The sequence below is a fragment of the Enhydra lutris genome, unplaced genomic scaffold (assembly GCF_002288905.1).
Source record: "Enhydra lutris kenyoni isolate GAN:26980312 unplaced genomic scaffold, ASM228890v2 scaffoldscaffold29, whole genome shotgun sequence".
Lineage (NCBI taxonomy): Eukaryota > Metazoa > Chordata > Mammalia > Carnivora > Mustelidae > Enhydra > Enhydra lutris.
This window is the reverse complement of record NW_019154113.1, coordinates 11,934,153-11,955,337: the sequence shown is the minus strand read 5'-3', so window position 1 is coordinate 11,955,337 and position 21,185 is coordinate 11,934,153. Positions and strand designations below refer to the sequence as shown.

At 51.1% G+C, this 21,185-nt stretch overlaps 1 protein-coding gene across 1 annotated transcript in view; it reads right to left on the bottom strand.

The window, feature by feature from the left end:
* Positions 1 to 2,476: 2,476 nt before the first annotated feature.
* LOC111152551 (family with sequence similarity 174 member B) overlaps positions 2,477 to 21,185 on the bottom strand; it is a 70,226-nt gene continuing 51,517 nt past the window's right edge. The window contains exons 3-5 of the mRNA XM_022511029.1: positions 20,922 to 21,182; positions 3,457 to 3,588; positions 2,477 to 2,569 (exon numbers count right to left, since the gene is read on the bottom strand). Coding sequence (XP_022366737.1) covers positions 2,497 to 2,569; positions 3,457 to 3,588; positions 20,922 to 21,182 — 466 coding nt within the window. The 3' untranslated portion in view covers positions 2,477 to 2,496. The remainder of the gene's footprint in view (positions 2,570 to 3,456; positions 3,589 to 20,921; positions 21,183 to 21,185) is intronic.

Genomic DNA, 21,185 nt, shown 5'->3' with positions numbered 1-21,185 from the left:
GATGGAAGACACTGGAAACACTCCCAAAGGAAGCTTAAGGAAGGGAGGCAGAGCCCCCAGACCCCTCTGCCTTCTCTGCACGGGGAGCAGCTCTCCTGCCATCCCTCAGCCCTGGAAAGGGACATGTCGCCAAGTTCGTCTCCCTCCACCCCCCGCCCTTCCTGGTCGCGAACAGCTCTCAGCTGTTGAGCCCATTGCTGTCTGCACTGCTGCTAAAACCTCTGGAGACATCAGCGTGCCTGAAGGGCTTAAGGTAATGCCTGTATGAAAAACTACCATGTGGGGTCCCTGGGTGGCTCAGTCGGTTAAGCATCTGTCTTCTGCCCGGGTCATGATCCCGGGGTCCTGAGATGGAGCCCCGCGTTGGGCTCCCTGCTCGGTGGGGCATCTGCTTCTCCCTCTGCCTCTGTCCCTGCTCATGCTCCCTCTCGCAAATGGATAAACAAAATCTTTAAAATAAACAAACAAATAAAAATAAAAATAAAAATTACCATGTGTTGAGGGGCTCCGTGCTACTGCTGTGCAAGACGGGAGGAAGAGCGCCCATTCACCTGGGGAACACTGACAGGTGGTTCAACGAAACCATTTGCTTCTAGAAACAAAATCACTAGGTTGAAGAGATCACTGCCTCCCTGCCTTCACCACAGCATTATGGCTCGACCATGGCCAAGACATGGCAACCATCAGAGTGTCCATCGGCAGATGAACAGAGCAAGAAAATGTGGTATACACACACAATGGAATATTATTGGGCATAAAACAGAAGGAATCCTGCCATTTTCAACAATAGGGATGGATCTTGAGGCCATAACACTAAGTGAAATAAGCCGGACAGTGAAGGACTAGTACCACATGACCTTACTCATATGTGGAATCTCAAAAAAAAAAAAAAAAAAAAAAAACCTCACAGAAAAGGGTCAGATTGGTAGCTAGCTACCTGAGGCAGAGAGTTGGGGGTGGGGGGCTTGGGTGAAGACGGCCCAAAGGTACAAACTTCCAGTTAAGAAATAAATGAGTACTGGAGGCCGAATGATGGTGTGACGGCTTCCGCTGCCTTACACAGCGTATCTGAAAATTTCTACCAGAGTACCAGCGTCCATACAGCACAAACTGTCAGCCCAGGAAAGGTGCCTGCTCCAGTGTCTGAAGAACTAAGACGAGCTGTGGAATTTTCTTAATCTGACGGTGGTTTCAATATGTACCTTCTTTCCAACAACACCAGACACAATGGCAACCCAGCGGTCTTCGGACCACAATAACACTCGTATCCGCGTACCCCGAAAGGGCCCCTTTCTCCACCTCACGCCAAAGTACGAGTCTAAAGATAGGACATCTAGACAGGCTGACTGTTGTCTTTCTCTGGTACGGTCTTTTCCTGTCTCGTGAGGTCTATGGGTTCAGTCACTAAATACGGAAGGGATTTTATGTCTCGGAATCAAAACAGTACATTGACCCACGTAAGATTCTCAAGGGCTCCCCATGGTATAACACTCCCCAGCCTGTAGGACGCAGCAGACACTTTTCATGGTGACTCAAAATGAGGACATAGTTTTCTTCACATTATGTTTTATTTCTGTGCATTCGATGTGAGACACATAAAATGGCTAAGCAATAAAACCAGCACAATCACTAACTTTCTCATGTGTGTGTTACACCGTCGTACGGATGAATATCACCAATTGTTCTGATTCTACTCAAAAGGGGGCTACTTACCTAACATGCAAATTATAGCTAATGGGGACGCCTGGGTGGCTCAGTTGGTTAAGCAGCTGCCTTCGGCTCAGGTCATGATCCCAGCGTCCTGGGATCGAGTCCCACATCGGGCTCCTTGCTCGTCGGGGAACCTGCTTCTCCCTCTGCCTCTGCCTGACATTCTGTCTGCCTGTGCCCACTCTCTCTCCCTCTCTCTCTCTGACAAATAAATAAATAAAATCTTAAAAAAAATTATAGCTAATGGTTTGCTCAGCTATCTACAATAAGCAATCCACGTTTTAACGTTTACATGGTCTTAATAAGATTGAGGTGTGATTCATTAACAAACTCTAATAGTAGTATGTATATAAACATGATCACACAGCCGTTTTTTCAGACATGATGCTAAAACAGTATTTTTAGGTTAAAAATATACACATAAATTTACACTTGCAGATATATAATAATATATACATATTGGGGGATATATCTAATATATCTGGGAATATAACTAACAAAACTTATAGAACATCTATGGAGAAATTTTTGAAAGTACTGAAAGACATTTTTTTAAATAGCTAAATAAATGGAAAGTCGACCCACATTCATAGATTGGAAGTGTTCTCATAAAGGGGTTGATTCCCCTTAAGCTGATACACAGAGTCAAAACCCCAAACTTGGTTTTGTTGATTCTGACAACTGATTTATACAGAAGGGCCAGGAGTGGCCAGGGCTGTGCTGATAAAGAATTAGTCAGGAGAGGTGGGGGAGACTTGCCTTCTCAAGGATGGAGAAGCTTACGTGTCACCTTGACCGAGTCACAGCGTGCCCAGATATTTGGTCAAACACTGTCCTGGGTGTGTCTGGGAAGGCGTTTCTGGGGGAGAGTGACAATTTTAGCAGTAGGCCAAGTGAAGCAGATTGCCCTCTCTGATGGGGGTGGGGTAGGAGGGAATTCACTTTCCTCGCGGACTTTCAAGCTGGGACGCTGGTCTTCTCCTACACCTGGACCGGGACGCACACCACTGACTCTCCTGGTTCTTAGACCGTCAGACTTAGACCTTGAAAATAAATCTTTCTTTTGGTTCTGTTTCTCTGGAGAACTCTGGCAGAGAGGGCTCAGGGTGGGGTCCAGCCCAGACCTGTGGTTCCCTTTTGTTGGTAGTAACTGGAACTTTGGGCAAACAGCTTTCTCTTCTCTGAGGCTTTGAGTCCTCATCTCTAAACTACGCTCCCCTCAGCCTTACAGTGATCCGAAGGACCCTCCAAAAGGGTCCAAAAACCAGACTAAAGCCTGAAGTCACAAAGGCCTTCTGACTTTCCAACGGGGCCGCCTTCAGGTCACACCCTGGCCTCTGGAGCTCATCGGCAAATTCCACCCAAGGAGTAACCCCCACCCCACCCCATGCTCTCAGCCAGGAGTGTTGGTGAGGCTGAAAGAGAAGTGTCCTTTTATGTGCACCCCGTGTGGCATCTGCGGCTGCTCGGACCCGGCCCCCCACCCTGGCAGTGCGGGACAATCCTTCTGTCTGATGTTCAGCCCTTCACGCAGACCACACTTCTCCTGCGTCTGCATCGGGGGAATGTGGGAGTAATCGCTGCTCCGGAGTCCTCTCTCTGCTGGCTTTCTGGGGGCCGTGCATTCTTGGAAGGGATCCAAGCAGTTGGATCCAAGGTGGATCCAAGCGTTGTTTTCCAAGGTGAACCGCCCTGCCACCCCAACCCCCGAGAGCCCTGGAGGGAGCTGCTGTCCCCAGCCCATACCTGTATTTGATGTCAAATACTGTGGAGTCCTCGTCCTCGTCATCCTCCTCGTTCAGCGGGGCCATCTCCACGCGCTCGGCGGGAGTAGTGATGATGTCATACTTGCGGGTCTTCTTCAACCTCTTTCCCGACCTGGAAGAAGACAGGCACATTGCAGAACGCTAGGACCCCCACAGGTAAGTCACGCTGCCACCTCCCGCCCGGCTCCCAGAAGCCCCAGCGAACATCCCCGCCCCGTCCCTTTCGGCCATGGGACCTCTACGGATTCCTGACAATGCTAGCCCTCCCGGTCCTCAGCCACAAACAGGAGAGGATTGTGCCTGCCCTGAGCACTGCAAAGCCCAGTCATCGAGATAAATAAGACCCCAGTGCAGTATTTTTTTTAAAGGGTAAAACTAATGCAAAGAACACCTGTGATGAGCAGAAGATCAAAACACTCACGAAAGACAGGATCCAGTGCAGCGTCTGCATGGGCATGACACACCTGTCCTCTCGCCCCCTTGCTCCCTGACCCCCAACCTGCCCCCGCTGTATCCGCGCATCACTGCTCCCAGCACAGGTGGCATTGAGAGCAGCACCCATGGGCCACCCAGGTGGGATCGGGGTGGGGCTCGGGCACCCTCAACCTGTGTGATCACGGGCAAGCCAGCGATCCCAAAGCCTCCACGTCCTCCTAAATACAACAGGATAAGGACCGTATTTGTCCCTCCCAGGCAAGAGAGGATTAAATGAGACGGTGTATATAAGGAACCTACACACAGGAGGCTCTCAGCAGAAATTACTGTTAGTGATAATAATAAAGAGAAGTGCCACAGCCTCTCTCAGACGACAAGGACTTGTAAAAACAAGCCGATACTGTTTCCACCATGAGGATTTATGAGGACAGTGAGTTATAACGCTAAGCGTCTACCTCCGGGATGGTAAAGGGTCACTGTGGGCCATAGGGAAAGTGCTAAGACAAGGCCTTCAGCCTCCAGCATTAGTCACACTGCATGAAGGATACAATATTCATCTGGGCCTGGCTGAAAGTTTATGACGCCGCTGGGAATAGTACCATTATCATGACTACCAATGCTCTTTGCATTTATTTCTCCATGATCTTGAACGTTTCCCAAATGCCTCGTAGTCTATGCTGTCCCTCCTCCTTTTTGAGTATAGCTGACACTATGAGAAACCAAGCCCCTCCTATCCCCCCAAAAAAAATCATCAATGGGGCCCTGAAGGATCCCATGCTCCTGCAGACAGTAAGCTGCTCCCAGGTGGGGACCATGTCCAAGACACACATACCACCTGTCGGTCCCCAGCGCACAGAAATTCTTTGGTCAGTTTGTACAATGATTAAAGGAGAGGCTCACTTTCAGGTTTCTCATAATTTCTCTGCAAATTGTTGTTGTCTTACCTACTATGCTCTACCAAAAGCATGAAAAGTGTCATTTATCTGCATGTGTATCTGTATTTTTGGCAAAAAGCACCTTCGGTAATCCATAATACCTGCTCCTCGGGGTTCTCTGGTAGAAAAGGACCGTCCCGTGACCTGAGGGCTTGAGGAAGCCCCATGTGGACGCCCAAAGAGACACCCCGAAATGGTTTCAGGCTAAGGAGTCACAGGGCTGTTGGTAACTGTTTCTCAGGTATCGCAAAGCCTAGAAAATGCAAAATCTGATTTGAAAACCTCGTCGTGCCCTTGGAACTTAAAACCCAGGTTAGTCATTCGCCCTGGAGCATAGGCCTGGAAGAAGGTTCTGGAGGCTCTGGTTTTAGCTCTCCTTCATGGGAGTGGATCATTATTACCCATAAAATCACCTTCCTTCTTCCTGATTGTTTATTGTCATGAGAAAATTAACCTGTTTAATTTAAAATAGGGCCCTTAAACAGTTACCCAAGGGAGAAGCTGGGAGATACCGCCAGCCCCTAGAATGTCGTGCCTACTTGCTTTGATGCCAACCATTCCAACCACATGATCTCAGAAAAGAATTTTATACCCCAAGATTACATCAGAGGTATAACGGTTAATTGTATGTATGTAATAATATGTCAACTTGACTAGGCCACAGGGTGTCTAGACATTTCATCAACATTATTTCTGGGTGTGTCTGTGAGGGTAATTCTGGATGAGACTAACATTCAAATTGGTGGACTAAGTAAAGCAGACTGCCCTCCTCAGTGTGGTGGGCCTTGTCCAATCAGCTGAAGTCCTGCCCAGAAAATAAAGACTGATCCTCCCACAAGTAAGAGACTTCCTCCTGCCCGACTGCCTTTGAGTTGGGACGTTGTTTTTTGTTTCTTCCCTACCTTTAGACTTAAACCAAAACATTAGCTATTCTTGGGTCTCAGGCCTGCCAGCCTTGGGATGGGAACTTACACCATCATAAGCTCTTGGGCCTCTAGTCTGCACATTCACCCGGCAGATCCTGGAACCTGTCAGCCTCCATCATCTCGTGAGCCAATTACTCAAAAAAATATGTTTTAATCTATCGATTGTATTAATGCAAATGGTTAATTTAATTAATGTAGTAATAACATAATTCATGGGTTATATATCGACATACATTCCGTGTGTGTGTGTGTGTGTGTGTGTGTGCGCGTGTGTCTCCATCTACCTTTCTATCTTCTTGGTCCTGTTTCACTAGAGAACCCTGACTAGTGTGAAAGGCCATTAGCAAGGCCTCATACATGCTTTAAATGCCAGTTTTGACCTAATGAGCTGAAGAAATTACATTTCAAATGATCGACTCTCTGAGACACAAAAACTTCACTAACAGGAGCCATGTCACTGTCCACTGTCGGACATGTTAAGAGGGAAACGGGGACCTGAGAGAAGGTAAAGAGACTCAGACTCCTCGGCAGAGCCTCCCCGGATGAGCGCCCTCCCAGGCGGGCAGGTGGGTGGGCGATCATTGCCTGACATGGGACAACGCGCTGCCCTCAGCAGAGAAGAAGGCGACCCCTCCTTCTGCAGCCGCACACACCTCGGCAGTGGGGAAACCTCTGAAGAGCCCATGAGCCTTTCCTGCACACTCAAATGGTCCTGGGGCTGGGGAACAGGGCCACCCTGCCCCAGAGAACAGAAAATGGACATCTCTCTAGTCTAAATCACCTCGCCCAGTCCTGCTCTGTCCTCTCTGCGTGTGGACACTCTAACCTGTCTTTTTAAATTAATACTAGTTCGTAATAATTGAGCTCTTGCTGGTGCCAACTAAGCTATTTACACAGAGGACACGCAGCTTCTCCATAGTTGAGAAGGCAAATCTTTGGTTCTAGAGCACAGGTGTAGAGTCAGACCTGAGTTCATAACCCAGACATACGCAGGGTCGGAAGCGGGGCGGGGTGGGGAAGGGGACTGGGCAGGAAAGCAGCTCCCCAAAACTGTGGGGCCCAGAGCTTCCGTCTAAAGAAGGAGATTCAGGAATGAAAGAAGGGGTGCCTGGGTGGCTCAGTGGGTTAAGCCTCTGCCTTCGGCTCAGGTCGTGATCTCAGGGTCCTGAGATCGAGCCCCGCATCGGGCTCTCTGCTTAGCGGGGAGCCTGCTTCTCCCTCTCTCTCTCTGCCTGCCTCTCTGCCTACTTGTGATCTCTCTCTCTCTCTGTCAAGTAAATAAAATCTTTAAAAAAAAAAAAAAAAAGAAAGAAAGAAAGAAGCCTGGCGCCCAGCATGGCCCCTGACATGGTTTCTCCTTCCCGGAACAAGGTCCCTTTAAAGCAGGTGGCCTCAACGAAGGGACGGCAAATGGTGGTTTTAAGTAAAAGTTTGCATTGTGCTTCACGGGAACAGGCAAGACCAGAGAAGTTCTGAAAGACAAAGGATCCTTCCACGGGAGCCAAAACACACATTTCTAACAGGACAGAGGAGACGTTCAAGATTCTTGTACTCTGAAATGTAATCCTAAAGCCAGAGGATTTGTTTACTCAAAGGCCCTTTCAGCAGCTGGTCAGAAGCAGGTTTCCCAATGAGCTCCGCCGGTGCAAACACAAGGGACAGGAGCAGAGCTTTGGAGCTAAGCAGGCCAGCTTTGCGGGGGTTGGGGGGGGGTGTCTTCTGCCCTAGCCCTCCCCCACCAAGAGGAACACAACCAAACAAACCCTTAAGGGTTGGGGGGTACAGCACTCAGATCCACAAACTGAGGTGGCGTCCAGACATCCAGACATGGGGTTCGGACCTCAGCTCTGCAATTCCTTCATTATGTGCCTCTAGGCATATCCATTTCTACCACTTGCCTGGTGCAGTTGGGGTGCCAGTGACGGATCCCCAGGGTGCCTCCCTGCCCCAACCACCCCATGGGCCACAGCTTTCCCATTTCCCCAATGAGCCTTCCCAGGACACCCAAGTCAGGTGTCCCCGTTTCTTCTCCTGTGGTCTCCATTCATGGGCACTGCCCCCACTATGGGGCACCATCTCAAACCCGTGTGGCCCTCTTGCATCATCGCTCCACTGGGGTGACAGTGATGGCAGCCACCACGATGGGCACGCTCAGTGCCAGGCATCACACCCATGGTCTTACTGGAGCCTCCAGCCAGCGAGGCATCATGGAGTCAAAGAAACGAAAGCCAGAAGCACTGAGTGACCTGTCCCGCAAATCTAGGTCCAGCACATTCCAGAACCTCCAACAAGAGAGCAGGAGACTCAGCTGGGACACCCGGTGTCCCCACACCCTCAGAGTGGGCACTCTCAGGCAGCTAGAAGTCCAACTGTGAGGGCTCTTGGTGGTCAGCTGTCTCCTGCCCCCACCAAAAGCAACCAACGGAAGACTGTGTCAACGAAAAGAAGGCACGCCGTGCTTCTGACAAGAAAGCTTCAACCTCCATACTGATGTCAAGGCTCCCAAATGAATCTACCAGTTTAATTAAATCCAATAAAATACTGGCAGATTTTTTGTGGGGGAATCTAGACAAGTTGATCCCAAAGCTCAGAGAAGGAAAAAAAATTTTTTTAAAGATTTTATTTATTTATTTGACAGACAGAGATCACAAGTAGGCAGAGAGGCAGGCAGAGAGAAAGGGGGAAACAGGCTCCCTGCTGAGCAGAGAGCCCCATGCGGGGCTTGATCCCAAGACTCTGGGATCATGACCTGAGCCGAAGGCAGAGGCTTTAACCCACTGAGCCACCCAGGCGCCCCGAGAAGGAAAATTTTTTTAAAGGGTAAAAAGAAGAGCCAGGAAAATTCTGGAAAAGAGGAGTATGAAGGGAAATGGATCCCAACTGAGTGTATACCCAAGCCTGGGGGTTGGGAGGGAAATGGGGTTCTGCTGATGGGCTTAGAGTTTCTTTCTAAGGTGATGAAAACCTTCTAAAATTGACTGGGGAGGGGGCGCCCGAGTGGCTCAGTCAGTTAAGCAGCTGCCTTCAGCTCAGGTCAGGATCCCGGGGTCCAGGGTTCGAGTTCCGGGTTGGGTTCCTTGCTCAGTGAGGAGCCTGCTTCTCCCTTTGCATGCTGCTCCCCCTGCTTGTGTGCTCTCTCCCTCTGTCAAATAAGTAAAAATCTTTTTTAAAAAAATTTCTAAATAATAAAATAAAATAAAATGGAATGAAGGATTGTGCACAACTCCACAAACACTAAAAACCATGAATCAGACACTTTAAATGGGTGAATTGTATGACGTGGGAATTCTATCTTACAAAGTTGATATTAAAAATAGGGAAAGCTATGTATATATTTAAATGTGTGTGTGCATACGTTACGTTCATTTCTACACTGTTAAAATCTCTGCACAGAGTCACAGGAAGACGACAGCACCCAGAAAAGGAGGTGCGGTGGCCAGGGGGACAAGAGGCAATATTATTCTCAACATACCCTTTGGCTCCTCAGGAATTCTGAACCAAGTGAATATACAACCTATTTTTAAAATGAACAAACAAGGAAGTAAGATTCAAAGTCAGTAATTAAGATAACTTTTAAATGCAGCAGGCGCGTGTCAGGCCGGCTCTTTCCTGGAGCTGGCCCAGGGGTCCCTCTGCCCGGCCCAGAGCCAGCACTGTCGCCCCCACAGGCATCCGGTGACTCTGGGAGCCACATCCAGCAGCCGGACTTTCCCCCCAGCCTAGCTGACTTCATTTTTAATCCCTTTAAAGTAGTTCCTTAGGGGGCGCCTGGGCGGCTCATCAGTGAAGCCTCGGAGGCTCATCAGTGAAGCCTCTGCCTTCGGCTCAGGTCATGATCCTGGGGTCCTGGGACTGAGCCCCGCATCCGGCTCCCTGCTCTGCGGGGAGTCTGCGTCTCCCACTCCGTCTGCTTGTGCGCTCCTGCTCTCTGCCTCTGTCAAATAGTCTTTAAAAAATAAATAAAAACGAAAAATATGTGTCTATTTGTAAAAAAGTAAAATAATAAAAAAATAAAGTAGTTCCATAGCTCAAGGACCAGCACGCTGCCAAAACCACACTACTTGGCTTTTTTTGGTTTTTTGGGGTTTTTTGTTTTGTTTTGTGTATTTATTTATTTGTCAGAGAAAGAGCAAGCCCGCGCACACAAGCAGGCAGAGGGAGAGGCTCCCCGCTGAGCAAGGAGCCCGATGTGGGACTCGACCCCAGGACCCAGGGATCATGACCTGACCTGAGCCAAAGACAGCGGCTTAACTCACTGAGCCACCCAGGCGCCCCAAACCACACTACTTGTCACAAAGATGACGTGTCACCTTTGACATTTAGAAAAATTCATAAAGCAAATGAGAACAAAAGGAAGAGGGACCAAATCAAGCAGCTGTCAGCAGGTGGCCGAGACGCCCCACACCCTTAATGCCTGCTGGGGCTTCTGCGCTGGGGTCAGAGGCCCTTCCCACTCTGACCTTGAACCTGCGGCAGCTGCGTTCTCAGAGCATAAGACGTAAGTGAGCCTTCCCTAGAAAACTAGGTAAACTTGGAGAAAGAAGGAACTCAATCCCAAAACCCACCTCCCGGTGTCCCTGCAGGGGAGCAGGAACGGGAGAGGCAGGGACAACGGGGCGGACCCTGGAGAATGGGCAACGACTTGGACTTAGGCCTGAGCTCGAGCAGCGAGGCCATCACTGCCTCCCACCAGGACAGCCTTCCTTCCTGCACTGCCTCGGCCCGCTGCAGGCTCCACCCAACACCTTCCTTTTACAGCAGTTCAAACAAGCCCCCGAAAGAGGAAAACAGCCGTAGGAACCTGACCTTGCACTGCTCCCGACGGGGTCCTGGAGACACAGCTTTTCCTCCCGTGCAGCACAAGCTTCAAGGTCTCCAGGGGCCCTGCTCCAACGCAGCTCCCGTCCAGCCCTCCTGAGCACAGCGAGAGCCTTCCAGAAGCACCGGAAGCCCCTCCACACCTCACCCCTGTCCTCGTGCCACACCCTCCCCACCATGTGGGGCTCCTCTGTCATCCCAGCACCCAGCTCCCGGTCAAGCACCATGACTCAAGGCACCAGGTCAGAAACTCCAATGCCCCCAAGCCCCCGGCCCAGGCAGTGGAAACCAGTGAAGCAGGTCTGGGATGACAGGAACATAAGAACAAACAGGATGGCAGATGGTGACCAATGCTCTGTCTCCCAGCCAGAGACACGAGGACTGGTGCTCTCCGCCCCAGCCGAGGCAGATGCCTGCCCGTGCCTGTCACAAGAACATGGGCCCTGGGTCTCCAGGTAGTCCCATCCGTCCAGAAAAGCAGACCTACATTTTTGGTGCAGAGACTTCCGATTTTTAAGTGTTCTCGACCCTTTCCGTTATTAAAAACACTGTGCACATCCGAGCAACACAAAACAAAACACGCATCCAGGGACGACCAGTTTGCAAACCCCTAACCATCTCCTGGCCGTGGCCATGAATGTGATGCTTAGCCTGAGGGACAGCCAACGACCCAACCAAAACTCAGGAGCCCAGACGGATGGAGTGATGGACACGTTCAACCAGTACACTTCCTCACACCCGCTCGCCAGCAGCTCATTTGATGGAGGGTACCGGTCACTACTTAGACAACCTGGCTGCGTCCCCCCCTTCTTGGGCACTATCCCCGTGGGGTTAAGATAGTGCCGTCATTTCTGACCGAGCCCAATGCCCGCATCCAGCACACACCGGGGGGCGGGGGGGAGGCACACCGTACCCTGGGGGCGCTCACAGTTCATCTGAATACGTATAACCCCAGGGAGCTCAGTTACAAGCCTTAGGGCTCCCGTTCATGCTGTAGCTTCTGGCCTGCATCTGCTCCCCACACTTGTTTCTCTCCCCCTCTGTAAATCCCTGAGGGTCAGATCTGACTTTCACTCTTCCGAGACAACATAAGCACACCCCGGCTTTAACCTGTCGGAGGAGTCGCGCGCAGTATGGCAACGGCAAATACACCAAGACCCGTTCCTCCAGCTCCCCAGCTGTGTTTGCCAAGGGCTGGGTCCTCCTCATTTTCCTAGGACACGCCCGGTGAGGCAAGTGGGGCATAAGGCAAGGAAGGCGGCCTCCAGAGGCAGCTCCCTTGGTTCAAGGGCAGTGGCAAGATGACCAAGAGGGACACTTCTGATGGACCCAGCGGACCCAACTACAGCTTGGAACCTCTGAGGTCACCGTGCCTTGGGACACATGTCATGAATAGCCTTTTCGGCATCCACCTGTCCCCGCCACATGGTAGAGGAGGCCTGGGAATGTCACTCCTCACTGCCAACATCCCCAACTCAGGGACAGTCACTTCCCACAGAGGCTCCCAACCTCTCCACCCCAAGCCCAGATGTCCAGATGTGTGGCTGGAATTTCTGTGAGCAAGTTTCACTGGACACCACCTTCTTCCTCCCATTCTCTCCTGGATGACCGCTCCCATCCCTCTGCCGCCCTTCTCCAGGCCCCTCAGTGCCCCCAACACTCACCTCTCCCTCCTCCTCTTCATCCACTCAGGCCTCCAGCTATCCCTACCAGTCCTTCCAGCACCTTCCACAGGTCTCCACAACCATCCTGAGTCCCCACGATAGCCACATCATGACTCACGCACTCACTCAGCAAATACGTATTAAGCCCCTAGCGGGGCCGGCAGTCCTAAGCAGCCCTGTGATTCCCTCCTCCACTCCTCTGACCCACCACAATTCCCCATGTCCTCCAGCTAGAACCATGTCTTCCAAAATCCACCTGCGACAACGGAAGGGAGGGGAATGCTGGCTCCAAAGCCAGACTCCGGCCTTTCCCCAGCTGCACGTGCCTTGATTTACTCATCTGTAAAGTGGGGACTCTGGCAGCACACTGCTCATAGGAATGAGGAAACACATAGAAAACGTTTAGTACAGAGCATGGTGCACATTAGAGGTTAATTAACATCAGTGGCTGCTGTTATCATCATCACGATTTCCAAGTGATCCCTTGCTCCAACCCTCCCCACAGCAAACCCTGCTCAGCCATTTGGTCCTGGAAGGGCCTCTTCATCCCACCCCACACCAAGCCCTAATCCTCCTTCTCCCCATTTTCCTTGCCAGACTGTTCTGTCCCCCACCAAAGCCCCCGGGCCATCCTTTTGCAATTTATGCTTTTGTGTGCAAGTCTTACTTTTGATCCATCATTCCCCAGCTGAATTGGAGTCTTTCTTCTCTACCCAGTAGAGTCACCCAAGGGCACTATCCCGTCTCCCAGATTGAACAGGCTCTGGTGTGTTCCCCATAGCACAGTTCCCCCTAGGCTCACAGTGGGTCTCAGAAAATACACTGGGAAGAAAGCTTGATCCTGTCAACCGTGTTTTCTCATGGGTCCTTGACCTCTGCTGGGGAGACCCAGCTGGAACAGACCAAAACCCAGCCCACCCCCGCTTGGAGGCCCGGAAAGGACCGAGCTGAGCAAGAGAATGCCTGCGCATGGGGTGCCTGGGTGGCTCAGTCGTTAAGCATCTGCCCTTGGCTCAGGTCATGATTCCAGGGTCCTGGGATCAAGCCTCACGTGGGTCTCCCTGATGGCAGGGAGCCTGCTTCTCTCTCTCCCACTCCCCCTGCTTATGCTTCCTCTCTCGCTGTCTCTCTGTCAAATAATAAATAAAAATCTTTTTTAAAAAAAAAAGACAACTGTGCTTAAGTTCTGCTTTTCCTACAAACTCACTGGATGACCTCAACAAACCCTCCCCCCACCCCGTCCTGGGCCTCAGTTTCTTCATCTGTACAATGGGGTAGAGGGAGGGAGGTCAGGGGAGCTCTCCGTGCCACAGCCTCTCCTCTGCTCCGAACTTGCCAGTGAGCATGGATTTTCCCCCTTCCTGCGCCCCCTGGGAAAATAAATACCAAGTCTGGGTTCCTGGCAGATCACCCTTAGATTAAGCACACATTTTTTTAAGTGAAACCATGACAACATGCATCTAAATTCACAGTCCCAGAAATTCCCTCTGCAAAGAGTTAGAACCAAAGCATCAGCCATAAGACTAAAATACCAGCACAACCCCTGAAGCCTTCTCTGCTTAAGTCTGGGAGCATGCTGTGCAGACACTAACACTGGGGACCCCCACCCCTTGTGTGCCAAGAAGGATCTGCATTTGTAAAGCCCCCGAAACCAAGGCATTCACAGGCATGAGAGTTTACAGGTAAAGCCGTCTAAGGCAGAGGGCTCAGGGTTAAATTAAAGAGGCATTTTTCTCCCTTCCCAATCTGATAGAAGAAATCAGGGGCAGGTGTGCTGGGTCCTCCCAGGCACATTAATAAGTGCAGCCATGAGGCACCTCCTCCACTCAGTGTCCTGCGTGTCCAGGGAGGCTCACACAGGTTAAGAAGTCACCAATTACCTTTGAGAGCAGCCCAGAGGCAGACGCACCTGCCTGATTATTTTGGCCATATGGCTATATGCTCATTTACAGGCAGAAGCAAGGCCAAAACGTTGGGTATAAATTAGTTCTGTTTTCAGAACCATATTTTGAAATACAATAAGACACTTAGCTGTTTAAAGGGGAACCAGGGGCTCGGTTGACTCCATGTCATCCTAAACACCCCCACAGGTGGCATATATGGCAATTAGTGCTGGACACTGAAGGCCCAGAAAGGCTCAGTAAACTGCTCACTTCGGACGACCAACAGCCTTGCAGCCCAGGCTCCCAGGAGGCACGGGCACTCCTGATATCTCGGGCTCACTGTTCTCTGTTACGAGGCTGTCCGGTGTACTGTAGGGTGGGCCGCAGCATCCTTGGGTTCTAAATTCTGGATGCCAACAGCATCCCTTTCCGCAAGTCATGACAATCAAAAATATCTCCAGGGGTGCCTGGGTGGCATCTGCCTTCGGCTCAGGTCATGATCCCAGGGTCCTGGGACCGAGCCCCACATGGGGCTCCTTGCTCAGCGGGGAGCCTGCTTCTCCCTCTCCCTCTGCCCCTCCCCATCCCCACTTGTTCTCACTCTCCCTCTCTCTCTAATAAGAATAAAATCTTTTTTTAAAAAATTACATATCCAGACACTTGCCAAATGACCCCAAGGGAGCAAAATTCCTCCCTGGAGGAGAACAACTTGAGGGAACTTACATTTCCCATGTGCTGTGACTGTTTTTTTAACTTCATGGAAAACAGAATCAAACATAAACTCTACCCTCGTTTAAAAAAAAATCTGCATTTTTACTGTCTTAGATTTATTTAACACTCTTTCTTCAATGTCATATATAAAATTAAAGGCTGGCGGGGGGCTGACCATATGAGAGCGGCCAAAAGGTACAAACTTGCCCTTGTAAGACAAATACATATGGGGAGTGCGTTGTAAACATGACCACCACAGCGAACACTGCTGGACCGTGTACCCAGGAGCTGCTTAAACCAGTAGATCCCAAAAGTTCTCATCATAAAGAAAAAAAATTTTTTTCCCTTTTTCTGTTGGGTATGTCGGTGAGATGACAAGTTCGCTAAACTTATCGTGCATTTCACAATAAATGTAAGTCTAACCATGAAGCTGTCTGCCCTCCACAAGCACAGTGCTGTATGCCTGCTTTAACTCAATGAAACCGAAAAAGAAAAAAAAAAAAAACAGAAAATCCACTAAAAAATTAAAAATTAGGATAAATACGTTTCACTTCTATACCTTTTCCCCCAATTTGAAACCTTGGTCAGACCATGAAAAAATGACCTGACACTAACAAGCTCCCCAGTCTCTCTCAAACTCATAAAAAGGGACTTCCCTTGCTAACCTCGCTCTGCCTAAGGCTCTGGTTTATTACAATAATATTCTCCTACTAACGAGCAATAACTAAAACCACGTCAAACGGTAAGTCTCTCCAAATCCCGAAAGTATCAAGCTTCTATGTTTTCTCTTAAATAACATTTGTTCTTATTATAAATGTAAACACACAGGCGATGGGAAATTTGGGGAATCCAGGGTAAGCAGGAAAGTCTTCGTTCCTCTGCCAAGAGCTGGCTTAGGAAGGTGACTGAGCTGTTGGGGTCCCGACGTCCTCAAGTCACAGGGGTGCGCACCTCTGCCATGGATGCAAGTGTGACCGCTGGGCAGTGTCAGACCACCTAGAGCTCATCTTTCTCCGCATGCCCCAGGAAGCACCACAACCCTCCTTCCACATAAGAGGACTGTACAAAGCTTTTGAAATAAGAAGTGGCTGGGAAAGCAGCCAGCAGAGACCTGAGAAATGTGGCCTCCGCAGTGGAGAATCCACGGGGGAAGGAGTGTCATGGTGGAGGGGATGGGTTCCCTGCCTGGTCTCCACCCTGTTCAGAGAACCCTGGAGAGTGAGGTCAGACTCTTCCCAGATCTCGAAGAGCAAGGTGAGACCGCAGAGTCTCTGATGCCATGCAACCCATCAGATAGTTCTAAACATCAAAAAATTGGAGGAATTGCAGTTTTCTGCTTCCTAGACACAGCGTCCTTGTCAATTCCCTTCCAGCTTTCAGAAACATACCAGGTAACAGACCCGGGGGGGAACAGCCCCACTGTTAGCTGTGCAGAAACGCGCCCAGAATCGCATGCACGCCCGCGCACATGCACACGCACAAACACGTGCACGCGCACACATGTGCATGCACACGTGGAGGGCGCAGGCGCGCAAGCCGCCTTTCCCTCCTCCCAAATTTATCTCCCGTCCCAAAACAGTGTTCCTTAATGATTCAGATACATGAAAAAGGTATCATTGATTCTGCAGACGGAGGGATCTACTTGATTAGTAAGTATTGGATGGGGGGATGCTCCATCTCAGCAGAAACTGGGAAAATGCCAAAAAAAAAAAAGAGTAACCAAATTACACCCATCTGCCTGAAACAGTGAGAAAGTCAGGTGGTACTAAGGATCCTCCATCTGTGAGGGGGGACCCTCAGGCACTACCAGCAGGAGGGCGAACTGGTACAAACTCAAGAAAATCAAGTATGAGTGGCTCTGGGATCCAAAATTCCCACTTATAGATGTATACCCCAGACACTCACACAGGCCCTCAGGAAGACAGCGCCAAAGACACAGCCAGGGCTTGACTATACAAACAGGGAGAGCAGTAGTGTCCACTGTCAAGAAATTCAGATCATGTAAAAACATCATCTGAAAAATAATAATCACCCTCACCCACAAACGTGCACACAGGCATGGATTTCTTTGCATATTTGTTATATGTGTAATTTGTTATTTAAATGAAATCATACTATGCATGCTGTTGTGTAACCCGTTCCACTCAATAATGTACAATATTAGATCAATGTAGTCATTGATCTAATTTTTTTTTTTTTTAAGCAGACTCCATGCTGAGCATGGAGCCCAGTGCAGGGCTTGAATTCCCAACCCTGAGATCAAGACCTGAGCTGAGATCAAGAGGCAGACATCCAATGGACTGAGCCACCCAGGCACCCCCAGCGTCATCATTTTAACAGTTAAACAGTATTCCATACTTCCCATAAATTATTAACCAAGACCCAATTGTTAGATACATAGGTTATTTAAATATTTTCACTACCAAACAGAACTGCTCTGAACTTTGCTGCCCATGCACCTTTGCTTCCTCTTCTAATTAATAAAACTGGAAGAAGGAAGATGTATCACAGTGAAAAATGTGTGTACCTTGGGGATGGAATTGCTTCATTAAAGGTATACATATTTTTCACGACTGTATATATTCTGTATTTTTAGTTTTCAATTAGCAATAATCACCCCTTGGATAACCCTCATTGGCTACGATGCTGCCACTGCACAAAGTTTCCGTGTTTTTAGTTTTAACAGTTCCCTTGGATCCACACCTTTTCTGTTGTCTGGCGAGGTGGCTCTAGGGGAAATAGACAATTGGGCTAGAGTTGCTGCTTTATAAGCAGTAACCTGACTAAGCTCTTTCTCCCTGATCTGTGTTGCTAAGGGTCACCACAGAGGGTCACCATCCAAATGAATTCCTACTTCGCAGGCTTCCGGCAACAGCCGTGCATCGAGTCACAGAGGGCTTTTTGAGGAGTATCAGTAGCATAAAATACTTAGGCATTCCATACTCCTTTGCTAAAAAAATATCTTCAATAGATGCCAGCATGGGCTTGGAGGCTACCCGGTGCTAGAGAGACACACATGACCAAGATCCAGCTCTGCTCTTGGGAGCCCCCCAGGCTGGAAAGCAGAGGGACATGTTCAGTGACTGTCTCCCGTCTCAAGCCCATGCAGGAACCTGAAAGCCCCAGCATGCTCTGGGAGCCCTGGAGGGCCCCGGCTGGGGAGGCTTCTCAGAGGGAGCAGAGGAGAGCAAAGAGCAAGGAGGCAGCCGTGGAGTCAGGATGGCAGAGGGGACTCTCCAGGCAGAGGGTCAGAGTGGGACAGAGCATGCAGGTTCCCCAGGACCTGGAGAACCCCCGGAAGCCCAGCGAGGAGGGAGCAATAGGCAGAAGCTGACACAGGGGTTCAAGAGGGAGGCGGGGCCCCTGTACGAAGAGCCAGCATCATCCGCACACTGACGAGCTTGTGCGTGGGGACACAGGTGGGCAGAGGAAGGACAAGACCAGAGAGGGAGGATGGACAGGGGCAGGGACGAGACTGGCAGCAGGAACAGCAGCGGACATGAAGGGCATTGCTAAGACTTCGTAGGGAGTCAGCCGAGCAGAAGTTCTGGCACGTGAGGGGGCTCCCATGGGGGAGGGACGTGGGCACAGGCGGAACAGCCTCAGCATCACTGGCAGGGTGGAATGGCCAGGACTCAGTGACTACACAGAAGTGGGACACCCAGCCAGAGCAGCAGGTGGTTGGGAGGCCTGATGGGCTGAGTCTGCTGAGGACTGTGGAGGGGGGAAAGGCCACGGTACAGACCACCAGCAAGATGGGCCACCTGCCCTGCCTCAGCCACGGATTTACAGCATGTTCGGGAATCTGGTGGATAACTCATTCTGCTCCCTGGAATGTAACTTTCTCCTCTGCAAAGGAGCCCATGGGGACTGCGTACCATCAAGCCCTTCCCAGCTGTCAAATGCTGTAAGTTCCCGTCTGCCTCAGAGACCAGGGTGACAGCGGCCCACCTGCAAACTCACCCCAGCGAGAACACCGGCCCTGGAAGAAGCAGCAGATCACACACATGACCAGCTTCTATGAAACCAGAACCTTCTTCCGACACTGCGCAAACCCTCCAATGAGGTCTGAGTATCCGCTCTCCTCCCGCCCCAACACGCAGCTCACATCTGGCCCCATGCTGCTTACTTTTCTTCCCCACCCCTGGGTAATAAGGAGCAGACCAGCAAAATAGTTCAAATGCCTTCTTAAAAAGTACACTGCCTTGTAGGCTTAGAGGCCTATTTTGAGCAAAATGTTTCAAACCTCCATGCTCAGAGCTGCTCTAGACATCAAGCCTCACTCCAGCTGAACAATCGGGAGGTCAGTAAAGGACTAAGGTACCTCCACTGAATGCCAGGCCGGCGGGGGACACTGAGACCCTAGGAGGGACTGAACATCCCTGCTGTCAGGCCTGTGCACTGAGTATAGGAGCTTGGCACTAAACCCAGCTACCCAGCATGGCATGAGAAGGGTTGTACAGAAGATGCACAAGGTTAGGGCTGCGGTGGGCCAGAAAAGGAAGTGAGGGCCTCGCTCGGATGTCCAGAAAACCACACAGAGGAGGGAGCCTGGGAGCTGGGCCTTGGGGCCGTCATGGCAGGTGTGCAGCAGAAACTGGCCCAGGGCTGGGAAAGCACAGACCAACACCATGGAGCATAAGAAAACAAGCAAGTGACAGAGAGGAGGCTCAGGAGGGCTGGCTGATGGCCACCAAATGGGCTGGGGCCAGATTGTAAGAGCCTTGAATGCCACACCCAGTAAGAGCTACACAGGGAACCACTGAAATTTGGAAGCAGAGGAGTGAGGGCAGTGGAAAGAATGGGGGGTGGGCAGGAAGTCAATGCCCCAGTACATCAAGGGCATCAGCATGGTGAAGAACAACGTGGGCTGTGCCAGGGCAGAGGATGGGGGAGGTGGATGTGAAAACACGCCCCCCCTTCTCCATTTTCTCAAGATCTCTGGCATTTAATCCTACAGACCCCACAAGGAAACACCTTGACTCAGAGTCACACCGCAACAGCAAACCTCAACAGATAACTCCCGACCCTGCCTTTCCAGGTCTGGTTTCCGCTCCTGTGCTGAAAATGCTCCCCCGGGGAGAGCCAGACCCTGGCCGCAAACCTCCAACAGCTGATCAAACAGTAAAGCACACTGTGTACACTTGGAACAGGCCGGTGGGCAGTGAATAACGGACACACTCACTCAGATTTCCCAGCGGCCCGCCTGAGCAACAGGACACATTTATTTGGTTCATTTCCTGCAAAAACGGGATTTTCCAGGCATTTGGGGGAAATGACCTCCTTGCATTCCAGGTAGCTTTTTTCATCTCTACTCCAGGGACCCACGACCCCCTTCCTCATTTCCCAGACACTTTCTCCCTGAACTTGAGCAGCCGACAAAAGCCTCTTCAGGACCCCTCATGGCCCTGTGCGTCTTCACTGGGGCAAGCTCTGTTGGCAGGAGCATAGGAGAGACATTTACATGCCCCATCAGAAAGTCCCTGAGACCACCAAGGTCGCCATGCACCCTAGAGTCCAGCTCCAATCCCCGGTGCAAAGCACACCTCCAGCACATGTCCTGGGCACATCCCTGAGCCCTAGACACTGCTTTTTTGGGTAGCACAATGAAGGAAAAGGGAAAAGGCAGGTGGGACATTAAGGAGCCTGGGAAGCAAAGGAGGGAAGGACAAAGGTGGGTAAGGTTAAAGGCAGACGGGACCTGGGTTCAATTCTACCGCCACCACTGAGTCTACTTGGATAAACCACCCTGCCTCTCTGGAGACTTTTCCCCCATCTGTGAAATGGGTACAAAAATAAATTCCGTGTAAAAAACAAATGCGAAATTATCAGAATCCTTAGCGCTCCTGTTAGCGTTAAACATTCGCAGAGTTCAAAGGCAGCCAGTATCCGTGACAGCTGCCGCTGAAGGAGGCGAACATTTCTGAACCGTGTCCGGGGAGAAACCGGACAGAGCGCGCTCCTGCAGGACAGGGCCCGGAGCATCCGTGCGCGCAGGTGTGGCGGGCGCGGCGACAGCAGGCTGGCGGGGCAGGTCGGCCCGCGGGGGAAGGACGGGGGCGGCCAGACCCACCTGAAGACGCGCAGCAGCAGGCAGGCGATGAGCAGCGCGGTGAAGGCGCACGCCACTATCACGGCCGCCTTCAGGGTGGGCAGGTCGCGGAGCAGGCTGGAGATGCGGGTCACCAGGGCGTCGCCGCTGCTGTTGGAGCCGCCGCCGCCGCCGCCCGCCGGCGCCCCGGACCCCGTCCGGGTGGCGTTCCCGGGCCCGGGGCCGGGCGACGGCCGCGGTCGGCGCTCGGGCTCGGGCGGCAGCGCCAAGGCGGACTTGGCTCTG